The sequence below is a fragment of the Solanum lycopersicum genome, chromosome 11 (assembly GCF_036512215.1).
Source record: "Solanum lycopersicum chromosome 11, SLM_r2.1".
Classification (NCBI taxonomy): domain Eukaryota; kingdom Viridiplantae; phylum Streptophyta; class Magnoliopsida; order Solanales; family Solanaceae; genus Solanum; species Solanum lycopersicum.
The window spans coordinates 15,938,947-15,952,482 of NC_090810.1; the positions used below are offsets into that span (position 1 = coordinate 15,938,947).

Genomic DNA, 13,536 nt, shown 5'->3' on the forward strand with positions numbered 1-13,536 from the left:
AAGGGAGAGTGTTATAAATATGTAGATGTCACAATATTGTATATGGATAGTATGTGCAAAAGTGTTATTTTTGTATGCTGCTTGTTCCAAGAGATGGATGGTTGTCTTCCATCCACTACCTCGTGCACATTACCTATAAAAAGGGCATTGCACTTCATTTGAAAAGAACAACGAATAAAGAAATAAATACAGTACTTTACTCTCTCAGTTATTCTCCATTTTAGTTTATTAACTTTTGTTAGTTACTTTATAACATTTTATAATTTAGTTCCTTTTATTTATATTTGATTATTCGATTTGGTCATATATGGACTTTTATAAAACAACTTCCCAAATTCAATTTCAATTTTCGCACCTAACTTAAGTAATTCCTATTATTTCTCTCTTATGTATGAATAACTAATTTCAATTTTCTTTTCAGTCGAAGTTCAAGTGTTGTTACACTTAGGAGCATCATTTGAAGATCGAGGGAGAAAACAACAAATTGAGAGTATCGAATCATAATTTCATATTATCAAACCGGCTCTAGGAATCCAAAATCATTTGCAAAAGGAAACAATCAAAACGCTCTAAATAAAAAGCATTACGTTTGTTGATGAATTAGAACTAATCAATAGGCATCCTTCTTCTAAAATAATTCATTAATATCTTACAATTTTCAACAATAAAATATTCAAGTAATTTTATGAGTGGAGTGTAGGAAAGGTAATAAAAGGTAAGAGAAAAATTTAAAAAAAACAAATTTTTATGTTGTCAATCTCGGTTACATGCTTGAACCAAATAGCCTTGAAGTGAACCTCCTTAGTGATATCAATGAACATGTTATTAATTATCATAAACCTGAACTTTTAGAGGACCATTTTCTCTTTAAATTGGGATGTAAAATTTTTTGGCTTTGTGGCCTAGCTTAACAAGAATCTCACAACAAGGGGTAGCGATGTTCCTCTTTCATAATCCCGTAAAAGATACTACCGGCGTGAATTTGGATTTTCTCCTCCATTGTTGGTGGTTCTTCTTCATGGTGAAGGTATTTGCACCATAGTGCATGCCCAAAATAAGCTTTCCATAAAGTGGAGCATTATTGTCAATGGCTAACATCATATATACCTGAGTATACATCATATAAAGTCAACATCTAGTGGAGTAATAACAAATTATGTCATGAGTTCATCTAGTAGTCTCAACAAATAAAACAAGAAAAACAAATCAAGGGCATAAATCAAACAATTGTAAGTGTGGCTTCTCTCAATAACAACCATCATATGTGAGTGAATAAACATATCATGTTCATTACTAACATTCACAACATCAAATTAGGAAAACATCAGGATTACTAAAAGTACCTGCCACGTTGACCATCTCTTCACTCTCCTGTTCTTCATTCAAGAACTTACGTATTTTATGATATTGATCAGGAATGTAGTTTGATTTCACAGCTAGTGCCTCTAGGTTATTTCTAACATAAGTAAAGTCAGGTGTATCATATGATTTATTTCGTTCATTGTTCTCTCCAAAAGCATCATACCTCATCTTCAGGGTATTGTCACACCCAATCCTACACCTTGGGCGTAGACGGCACCTCGAGAATCATTGTTGGCCTCGATCAAACCCTTGCCTAGCTTACTTACTCAGCGAAAGACTTAAACACAAGATATAAAACTCATGAAAATAACTTAAAGGTAATAACTTAGCAAAAATGGCAACTCATGTCTTAAACGTTTACAACTGAAATGAATAAGACTAAAGAACTAATACTATCTTTCTATGAAGCCTCTAAAACGATGAGGGATGTTGGGACAGGACCCCCAATCATCCTAAAAACTGAAAACTAGAAAGCAAGTGATAAAAGATATCCTCTGGAATGCAAGGAAGCTCACCAATTGACTATTAGGTGCTCATAGGATCAATGGTGCACTAGATACCGATCCTAATTACCGGTCTCTACATCATAACACGATGCAGGCCCACTTACATCAATGCATTGAATGTACGAGTAGGCAAGTTGGAATGCTAAATAATATATAGGATGAAAGGAAAATCTGAAGAACTTACCTGGCTTAACTCAACTCTACAAGACTAAACTCATCACAATATGAAGAAATTTAAAACAAATGCAATATAAGGAAAAGTTGTTTAAACTATGTTGTCAATTGTGTATGTATGAAAAGATAACAATATAACTATAAGATGTATGTAAAAATACAAATAACCGTGTATATGAAACACATTTAACTTCTGTGGGAGTTTCTCGAATTGACAACCATAACTTAAGAGCTATAGTAATGATACAATGTTTTGCATCACGCTGTTAGGGCCGTCCTATACCTTGCCATCAGTTCAGAACCTGAACTTCTTAGTGAATCCAGTTGAATATGCTAAAAAGCACTAAAGAAATCATCCAAAAAGTATGATCCTTTTCTACCCATGATGGCTATATTGTTTTGTGGGAGCTATGAGTTGTCTGAATTGTCCCTCATATTGGTGCTCAATACTACTCCCAAAATATTATTATATTAGATCTTATGTTTTAAAAACATACTTCCATCTGTGATTTGATATTAGTTCTCAAAAACCTATCTCCAAATCTACCTCGGAAATCAAAGTTTCCACTCTTGCTTCATTTTAAAAGCGATTATATTCTGAAAACTAGCTTAAAGGCTCTTTGGAAATCTTATTTTCTATTCTTATTGAAATGTTAAAATATTTAAAACTCTTTGGGAATACTTCGTACCCGTAGACTATTTTGACGAAAATGAACTTTGCTCTTTACCTTTTACTCTTTACTCAACCTGATCTTTAAGTCTCAAAACAATGTTAAAAGCATTTGCGAAAGACTTCTTGAAAAGATCCTAAGGACTTCCTAGACTTGGCACTTAACTATCCTTGAATTTGAAGTTATGGAGTCAAGGTTGTAATTCATGCTTCTGGATAATTTCCATATGTTTAGGTATCATTTAGAGTAGTTAGAATCATTAGAAAGTGTTAATACACTTTAGAAAGTCTTAAACAGACCAAATACCAAAAACTAGGTGCGCATTCGATACGCGCCGTGCTAGCCTAAAAGTTCAAAGGCCCTATTCGGGCGCACTGCAGGCGCGTCGTCCAGGACCTCTGGTGCAGATGGGCACGCCACGCTTGACCCTCTCCATGTATGCCTGATGAACTTTTACTCTTGTTTTCTGACCTTAAATTGTTTTAATTCAATTTCTTTTCTCAAATTCACTTTAGATTCATGTACCCACATCATATACACAAGTGTGTAACCCAATGAACTCAAGAAACAACATGTTTACATCAAGAAATACATAAATCTCAACTCATGTTCAAGAACGAAAGCAATTAAAGAACAACCATCAAGAACATTCAAATTTCAATCTTTTAGACTAAATTCACGCTGAATCAAATATGCTTGGCACGTGGGTGAACAAATCCAATGTTATGTAAATCTCAAATATCATTTAGGGATCACCCCCGATAAAATCTACAAGTTAAACTTTAATGATCTTGGTGAATCTTGATTGCCTTTCTCCTTTCTCCTCTTCTTGTCTCTTCTCTCAAAAACTCTAACTCTATTGGTAAAAGTGTAAACTGATCTAATTTAGCTTAGACCCCTAACATAATTACTAAAAATTAAACAAATTAATACGCAAACTAGGCCTTCAAAATCCAGATTGGACTTTCTTATTCCAATGACCCAACTTCCAAAGGGGGTAACTCATTGATAGAACTCGGAATCAGACAAATTCGGCAGCTTTGGAGATATCATCCAGTATATTTTCAACCATATCTTGATCACCCCTAACTCATCATGAGTTCGAAGTTACAATTATTTGAAGTTGACTAAAAACTCACTTTTTCTAACTTAAGTAAACTTTCAGATTTTTAACTACTTCCAAAGATGATTTTTTTGAGTTCTTAGCTTCTTCATATATTATTTCGAGTTCCTATATTATTTCGAGTTTAGATATGTTACAATATCTCCCATTAGGAACATTCATCCTCGAATGAGATTAATCCATCTAGTTATGGATGGTAAAATCAAGTTCAAATACCCAACAAGCAAATGTAGCAACGAACATGCCCACTCATAAGTTTACGAGTACTAAGAAGAGAATTAGTACCTTAGTCTGCATTTTCTCTGGATTCAAAGAGATGAGTATATATATTCATCATATACTCTTCAGCTTCCCAAGTAGCTTCTTTGACAAATTGGTTCCTCAAAAGGACTTTGACTAATGCAACCTCCTTTATTCTCAATGTGCAAACTCGGTGATCTAGAATCTAAACCGGAATCTCCTTATAAAATAATCTATCATTGATCTCAATATTTTCAGTTGGTATAATACATGAAGAATCTCCCATGTACTTTTTCAACATGGAGATGTGAAATACCGGATGGACTGCTGCTAACTTTTGTGATAGAGCCAACTCATAAGCTACATTGTCAATCCTCTTGGATATTCTATAATGTCCAATATACCGGGGAATAATTTTTAACTTCTTAACTAACCTCATAACACCCTTCATGTTTGAAAATTTCAAGTAAACCTAATCATTTACTTCAAACTCTAACACCCACTTCCTTACGCCATTGTGGGACTTCTGACGAAATTCTGCACCACCTTCGACCTATCTTGAGTAACCTTTACCTTGTCCATGACATGATGTGCTATATCTGGTCCTATCAAACTATCTTCACTAACTTCAAACAACCCAATAGGAGATCTGCATCTTCCCCCATAAAGAGATTCATAGGAAGACATTTGAAAGCTAGAGTGGTAACTATTGTTGTAAGCAAACTCAATTAGAGGTAGGTGATCATCCGAATTGCATTTGAAGTCAATCACACATGCCCTCAAAATATCCTCTAAGGTATAAATAGTGTGCTCTGCTTGCTCATATTTTTGATAAGGATGAAACACAGTACTTAAGTTCACCTTTGAACCTAGGCCTTTCTAAAAGGATTTCTAGAACTGTGCAGTAAATTGTGCACCTCTATATAAAATAATGGAGACAGAATTCCATGAAGTCTTACCAATTCTTGAAAATACAACTTAGCATAACCTTCTACCAAAATGGGTAGTCTTTATCGGATGAAAGTAGGCTGATTTTGTCATTTTATTGAAAATCACCCAAATAAAATCATGATGCCTGCGAGACCATGGTAAACCTGTGATGAAATCCATATTAATAATCTCCCACTTCCATTACGGAAGTCGTATATTATGAGCCAAACCACTGAGTCGTTGATGCTCTTCTTTAACTTGTTTGGAATTCGGACACTTAGTAACGATTAACGAATTCTGCAATGCCCTTCTTCATGATACTCCACTAATACACTTCTCGTAAATTGCGATACATATTTGTGGAACACGAATGAATGAAGTATCTGGAGCTATGAGCTTTCTCCATGATTCTCTCTTGGAGTCCATCCACCATAGGCACACAGAATCTACCTTGATATCTCAATACACCATCTCCCCCTTCTTCAAAAGCTAATACTTTTGCTTGTGAACATTTGCCTTCAATTCAAGCAAAATGGGATCTTCATATTTCTTTTCTTTCAATTCTAATACTAAGGATGATTTAGTCCCATTCATCACCACTACTCGTCCTTGGTGCAATCCATTAATCGGACTCCCAATCGTACAAGTCTATGCACATCTTTGGCTAGTTTTTTTTCTCTTGCTCAAGATGGGTGGTACTACCCATATACAAGCTACTTAATACATTAGCAACAATATTGGCCTTACCTAGGTGGTAAAGTATACTCATATCATAATCCTTTTGAAATTCTAACCATCTCTTTTGTCTAAGATTAAGCTCCCTCTGAGTGAACACATATTGTAGGCTCTTGTGGTCAGTGAATACATAACCATGAACACCATACAAATAGTATGCCATATCTTCAAGGCAAATACTACTACAACCAACTCTAAGTCGCTAGTTGGATCATTATTCTCATGAACTTTGAACTGTCAGGACGCATAATCTATAACTTTGTCATTTTGCATTAATACACAACCTAAACTAACTTTAGATGCATCACAATACACCACAAAACCTTAAGTACATTATGGTAAGTTCACAACTTGGGTAATAGTCAACCTCTACTTCAATTCCTGAAAGCTTTCCTCACAAGCCTCAAACCATTGAAACTTTAGTGTTTTTTTGAGTCAACTTCTTCAAAGGGGATGAGATAGATGAGAATTCATCTACAAACCTTCTATAACAGCTAACTGAATCCAAGAAACTCATAATATAAGTTGGAGCTGTGGATCTAGGCCGATTCACACTGGCTCAATTTTCTTAATATCAACTCTAATCCCATCACAAGAAACTATGTAACCCAAGAACGCCATAGACTCAAGCCAAAACTCACATTTAAAGAACTTGGCATGCCACTCTCTATCTTTCAAAGTCTAAAGGATTATTCTGAGATGACTATTATTGTATTCTTCATATATTGAATAGATTAGTATATCATCAATTAAGATGATAACTAACATATCTAATAAGGTTTGAATATTCTATTCCTAAGATCCATGAATGCTGCAAGTACATTGATTAAATTCAAGTACATGACTGTCACGCCTCAAGCTACCCCTGAGATGCGGACACGAGACCTAGGACCACAAGTGATCCCAAGCTAACCATGCTAGCGTGATCATGAGCATACTAAAGATAATAAACTGAATGCAGAACCTAAATCATAATTTTAAATGATAAGATGGGGAATACCCATATACTATAACTGACATAAATAAAATACTGATGAGTTTAACATAAAAAAATTATTAACTCAATATTAAGCTGAAACTAACTATGTCAGAAAATAGCCTCTAAACTGACTAGAAATGCTGGGACAGGCCCTAGCTAAGTCTAAAAAAACTAAAACTAAAGGACTTAATACTGAAAAAAAACTCATGAATATTGTCCTCGGAGAATGAGGACTCACCACAGAATCTGTTGAACTGGAGATTGGAAATCGATCTAAGCGCAATCTAGATACGGAGAACCTCAACCTACAGCACGAGTAGATGTAGCCCACGCATGCGTCAGTATTTGAAGGTACTGAGCATGTAAGATAGAGTAAAGCTGAAATAAAACATAACTGAACAAGCACAAAAACAAGTTTAATATTTGGAACATGAGATGTATACTGAATTCTGAGTTAACTTGATGCAACGAACAAATTTATAACATGTTGAGATTGGATACTAACTGATATGTAAATATGGTCAATGCAAGAGAGTCTCATTAAACTGTGGGAGCTAATAATAACCGATAATAAAACCACATGAGCTAAATGTGAAGTTCGATGTATACGCCCCCATCATGAGGACCCAATATACCCTACTAGAGGTATAAAAGGCATGCTGATATTATCACTAAACTGATGGACCACAGAGGGGACTTACAACCTACTTGGATAGTAGTTCTGGTACTAATTCGGTACTTGGAAACCAACTCCAACTCGGTATTATGCTACTCCCAATGAATTATGTAATTAACTGATTATGACTGAGTTTCTGTAAATACTAGATAGCTTAAAACTGAACATGCAAACTGTGAATGCAACAATTAATTTGGTAATTATGAATTTATTCTTGAGCCATGTATATATGAAGTAACTGAAATATCTTACCTAGCATGTGTAATTCAAGAACTAAAGAAATACATAGCTAGGGTTCGTAATTTCATGCGATAAACTGAATAATAACATAGAAATCTGATTTGGAACATATAATAATTAATTCATGAAGTTGTATTGAAGTTCTAGAAACCCTAGGTCTAATCATGATAAGAAAATCAAGAATCTGACTGAAAATTATGGATCTAATGGGTGAAAGGAACCCACTAGTGAAATCTCACATACTTGGTGATGAAATCCACGAAGAAATACTTAGATTTTGCGGCTGGATCTGCTGGAACCTTGCTGTGTTCTTAAACTAGGGTTGTTGACCTTTTTCTCCTTTCTTGCTTCTAATTTTTAATTTTTTATTTATGATTTTGACTTAGGTAAGTTTTAGTTATGTTTCTAATCTTAAACTGACTAAAATATGATGATTTAGGGTCAAATCGATGTATGTTAGGGTTTAAACAAAGTGGAAAAAGACCAAAAGACCCCTTAGTTAATTGTTGTCATACCAAATGATGACCTGGACTGACTGTCCGTCGTTCAATAAATGGTCTATCATTTGGGTCCATAGGTTGGGTCTGTTCGACATGCCTTTACTATATGGCATAAATTTTTACTCGGAGGTTTGATTTTCTCAAACTCGGTAGCTATGGAAAGATAATTCAGTTACCTATCATTTAATAGGTTATGGGACACCTGATTCATTTTATGCTAAGAGTTATGATCAATTGAAGTTGACCCAACTGCATTTTCCCCTAACTGTCTCTGAATTTTCATCTACGGTCATACCTACGATCCATTGGTCCATCTACGGACCGTACTGGTCAATCGTGTTTCTTTTTAGAGAGTGGGTAATTGGGTCTTGATCACGGACACAGTCTACTGTTACGGTTGCACAGTAACAACAGTAGATCAGAATATGGTCCTTCAATAGTAACAGTCATTTATACTTGCAGATATCTGAAAAGCTAATTTTTGGTCTATTTTAGATATGTGGTGTTATATTATCTCCCCCTTGGGAACATTCGTTATTGAATGAAGAATAAACTAGCTGAAATAGAGGGAGAGAGTTGTAATCTCTACTACTAAACACTGAGGACTGAGTTTCTCACTTGATTAAGTTCCAAAAACATGCAAATACGCTGAAAATGCAAGTACAAGCTGAGGGAAGTCTAAAGCTGAATTCATGCATGAACAACTTAAAAACTGAAGAGAAACTATTACATCGAACTGTAGTGGAATCAAAATGAAAGAGGTGAGGATACTTGACTTTCATGGCTGTTTCTGCTTCCCAAGTAGCTCCATTTACGGATTGACTCCTTCATAAAACCTTGATTGAAACGACTTCTTTATTCCTCAACCTTTTAACCTGATGGTCAAGAATATCAACTGGTACATCCTCATAAGAAAGACTATGTTTCCTTGCCACACTCTCTAATGTCACTGCAGAGGTTGGATCACCCACACACTTCTTCAAGAGCGAGATGTGGAAGACCGGATGCACAACTGCTAATTCTGCTGGCAACTCTAACTCATATGCCACCTTGCCAACCCTTTTCAAGATCTTGTAAGGGCCTACATATCTAGGACTGAGTTTCCCTTTCTTGAAAAATCTCATCACTCGTTTCATAGGTGATACTTTCAGAAAAATCCAATCATCAACTTGGAACTCTAGTTCCCTTCTCCTTACATCTGCGTAACATTTCTAACGACTCTAGGCTATCTTAAGTCTATCTTAAGTCTATCTCTAATTAGTTGAACTTTATCCATAGTATAAAAGACTGAATCTGGCCCTATCAAAGCTGCTTCATCTACTTCAAACCAACCAACAAGAGATCTACGTCTACGCCCATACAGTGCCTCATAAGAGGCCATCTGAATGTTGGAATGGTAGCTATTGTTGTAGGCGAACTCAATAAGAGGAAGGTGATCATCCCAACTACCCTTAAAATGGATCACACAAGCTCTCAACATATCTTCTAGGGTCTGAATGGTACGCTTTGCCTGTCCATCCATTTATGGATGAAACTGTGCTAAGGTTAACTTGAGTACAAAGACCCTTCTGAAATGACTTCCAAAAATGAGAGGTTAACTGAGGTCCTCGATCTGATATGATAGACAAAGGAAACCCATGCAACCTCACACTTTCATTAATGTAAAACTTGGCATAGTCTTCTGCCAAATATGTCTGTCTACTATCACCCAAATGGAGTCATGTTGTGTGACAGTATGCGGTAACCCTATAATGAAATCCATATTGATCACTTCCCGCTTCCAAGTATGAATGTCAATCTCTTGAGTCATATATCCTGGTTTCTGATGTTCTACCTTGACTTGCTGGCAATTGGGGCTCTTAATCACAAAGTCTGCAATATCCCTCTTCATGCCATTCCACCATAGACTTAGGGAGATTGCGATACTTCTTAATGGCACCTAGATGAATAGAATACCTAGATTTATGGGCTTCTGCAAGAATATGCTGTTTGAACTCGCCCACATGGGGAATACACAATCTAACCTGGTAGAAAAGTACACCATCTCCTCATTGGGAGAAAACCTCCACTCTGTGATTGTGGACTGCACCCTTAAGTTCAAGCAAGATTGGATCATTTTCTTGCTTTTTCTTAACCTTTACTACCAAAGAAGATTCTGCCCCATTCTGAAATGTTACACCACTGTCTGATATGCGCCTAAGGCGAATTCCCAAGCGAGCAAGCCTGTGAACATCCTTCACTAGCTCCTTTCATTCTTCCTCAACATGGGATACACTACAAATAGGCAATCTGATAAGAGCATATGCTACTATATTCGCCTTACCAAGATGATAATGCACACTCATATTGTAATCCATAAGGAACTCAAGCCCTCTCCTCTGGTGAAGACTCAACTCTGTGAACACACATTGAAGACTCTTATGATCAGTAAACACATGTACATGAATACCATACAAGTAGTGTCTCTATATCTTGAATGCAAAGACCACTGCTGCAAAGCTCTGTAAAGTTTTTCTCACAATCATCTAACCATTGATACTTTAACATCTTCTAAGTTAACCTAGTTAATGGTGAGTCTATGGATGAGTATCCTTCCATGAACCTTCTGTAACAACCCGCTAGACCTAAGAAACTTCTGATATCTATAGCAGAGGTAGGTTAGAGCCATTGTTTCACTGCTTCTATGTTCTATGAATCCACTCGAATCCCTTCGCTAGATACAATGTGACCAAGGAAAGCAACGGATTGCAACCAGAAATCACGTTTGTTAAGCTTAGAAAATAATTTGCGATTCTTGAAAGTCTTTAGAACAATTCTCAAATCACTTGCATGTTCTTCCTCATTCCTAGAGTAAATGAGGATATCATCAATAAAGACAATAACGAACAAGTCCAAGTACTGCTTGAACACTTTGTTCATCAAATCCATGAAAGTTTCAGGAGCATTGGTTAGTCCAAACTACATAACTACAAATTCATAATGACCATACCGAGTTCTTAAGGCCATTTTCCGAATGTCACTATCTTTGACTCTAAGCTGATGATAACTCGATCTGAAGTCTATCTTTGAGAAGTGACTGGCACGCTGAAATTGGTTAAATAAGTCATCAATCCTGGGGATGGGATACTTATTCTTGATTGTGACCTTGTTCAACTGTCTATAGTCAATACACATTCTGAGAGAACTATCTTTCTTCTTTACGAACAACACTGGTGCACTCCGTTGTGAAATATTAGGTCTGATGAAGCCGTTATCTAGATGGTCTTCCAACTGCTCTTTCAATTCCCTAATCTCTGCTGGAGACATTTTGTAAGGAGGAATAAAATAAGTTGGGGATTTGGAAGGAGATCAATTCAAAAGTCAATTTCCCTTTTGGGAGGGACTCCCGGAAGATCTTCTGGAAATACTTATGGAAATTTATAGACTACTGGAACTGACTCAAGAGTTGGGGTTTCAGACCTTGTATCCTTAACTCAAACTAGATGATATAGATAACCCTTAGAGATCATTTTTCTGGCCTTAAGGTAAGAAACGAATCGACCCATAGGCGCTAAGCGACTACTCTTCCACTCTAAGATTGGTTCATTTGGAAACTGAAAACAAACAATCCTAGTTCAAGAATCGACTGAGGCATTATAGGAATCTAACCAACCCATGCCTAGAATGACATTGAAGTATACCATTTCTAACTCTACAAAATCTGCTGCGTTACTTTCTAAGAGATTGTGACAGGGCAATTTTTGTTTACCCATCTTGCTATAAAAGGATCACTGACTGGAGTAGAGACCGAGAAAGGTTTTGAGAGAGTTTCTTGACTGACATTGAATTGGACTGCTATGTAAGGAGTTACAAAATAAAGAGTAGCCCCTGGATCTAACAATGCATAAACATCAAGTTCAAAGACTCGTAACGTATCAGTGACTACATCAGGCGAACCTTCCTGATCCTGGCAAGCCTGAAGAGCATACAACCTATTCTGGTGCTGATCACTACCTATACCAGATGAGTTACCTTGTGGAGTAGGGTGACTTGTTGGTGCTGCTGAAGTTGTAGAGTGAAACTAACATTACCACCTCCATGATCTTATCTAGAAGGATAATCCCTCAACCTGTGACCAGACTGACCGCACCCAAAGCATTCTTCTTTTCCTGTGAGACACTCGCCCGGATGGTTCCTACCATACTTATGGAAAGTGGGGTAAGTCTTGTTGCCTAAAACACTTCCTTGATACTTAGAGTCTGGTGCTATATCTTTCTGGTTGTACATGTTCATGAAGGATGGAACACAAGTTGACGAAGAGTCTGGGGCTGAAAACTTCTGCTGACTCTGCGAGCCATTTCCACCACCCAATTTCTATTGAGAATAGTCGTAATTCCCAGTATTAGCCTTCTTTTTCTCCTTAGACTGTTCCCTAAGCTTATCACCCTCAATCCTTTGAGCATGAGTCATAAGCCTAAAGATGTTCATATCTCTCATTAACATAACATTTCTGCACTCTATTTTCACCGAATCTAACACTCCATACAAAAACTTATTCATATGAGCCCTGGAGTCAGCAACCATGTGAGAAACATACCTGGAGAGTTGGTTAAACTTGAGACCTTACTCTTGGACCATCATATTTCCCTGCTTTAAATTAATGAATTCCTGAGCCTTTGCTTCTCTCGACTCAATTTGGAAAAAACTGTCCAAAAAGGTCTCACTAAAGCATTCCCAAGTAATAGGAGCTGCATCTGTACCCCTATTTACCTCCACTAAGTGTACCAGATATGAGCAATATCCTTTAACTGGTATGATGCCAACTCAACCCAAGCATTCCATTGCATTACCTCAAAAATCTTCTTGATCTCATCCAAGAAATTGTGAGGATCCTTATTAGTTTGCGATCCTAATAACTCAGGTGGATTCATCATAACAAAGTCACGGACCCTTACTGCTGATGATCCTCTATTTGTATTCATAGGAGCATAAACCCGATTGTTCTGCTTGGTCATACTCTAAGCCAACATCAGTATGGAAATTCTGTACTCAACATTGAAGATTTCCTAATCTGGGACTGGAGGAGTTACGTTTGCATTCCTGGCGTTAGCACTACGAGGAGGTATGATTTGAAACGTAGAACGTCGAGCTGTAAAGGAATTAGATGAAACCTTATACATAATAAGACTAACAAGAAAGTGAAGTTTTCTTAAAACACTTTGTAGCCTCCCTCACATTAGATGTGGTGCACTTCACACCCATGAAAATAACTCTACTTAATTAGACTTTTTGGACATCCTAGGACACTTAAACCTAGTGCTCTGATACCAAGTTTTGTCACGCCCCAAGCTAGCCCAAGATGCGGACACGAGATCTAGGACCACAAGTGATCCCAAGCTAACCTTGCTGGCATGGTTATGA

At 36.7% G+C, this 13,536-nt stretch overlaps 2 protein-coding genes across 2 annotated transcripts; both read right to left on the bottom strand.

The window, feature by feature from the left end:
- Positions 1–9,361: 9,361 nt before the first annotated feature.
- On the bottom strand, positions 9,362–11,442 carry LOC138339272 (uncharacterized). The gene is made up of 3 exons (XM_069290859.1): positions 11,126–11,442; positions 10,200–10,359; positions 9,362–9,646 (listed from the first exon to the last, which is right to left on the bottom strand). The coding sequence occupies exons 1-3, from the start codon at positions 11,440–11,442 to the stop codon at positions 9,362–9,364; spliced, it is 762 nt and encodes a 253-aa protein (XP_069146960.1).
- A 409-nt stretch (positions 11,443–11,851) lies between these two features.
- Positions 11,852–13,130, bottom strand: LOC138339273 (uncharacterized). The gene is made up of 4 exons (XM_069290860.1): positions 12,901–13,130; positions 12,643–12,712; positions 12,261–12,489; positions 11,852–12,177 (listed from the first exon to the last, which is right to left on the bottom strand). Exons 1-4 carry the CDS (start codon positions 13,128–13,130, stop codon positions 11,852–11,854), a joined length of 855 nt encoding a protein of 284 aa, XP_069146961.1.
- Positions 13,131–13,536: the final 406 nt, after the last annotated feature.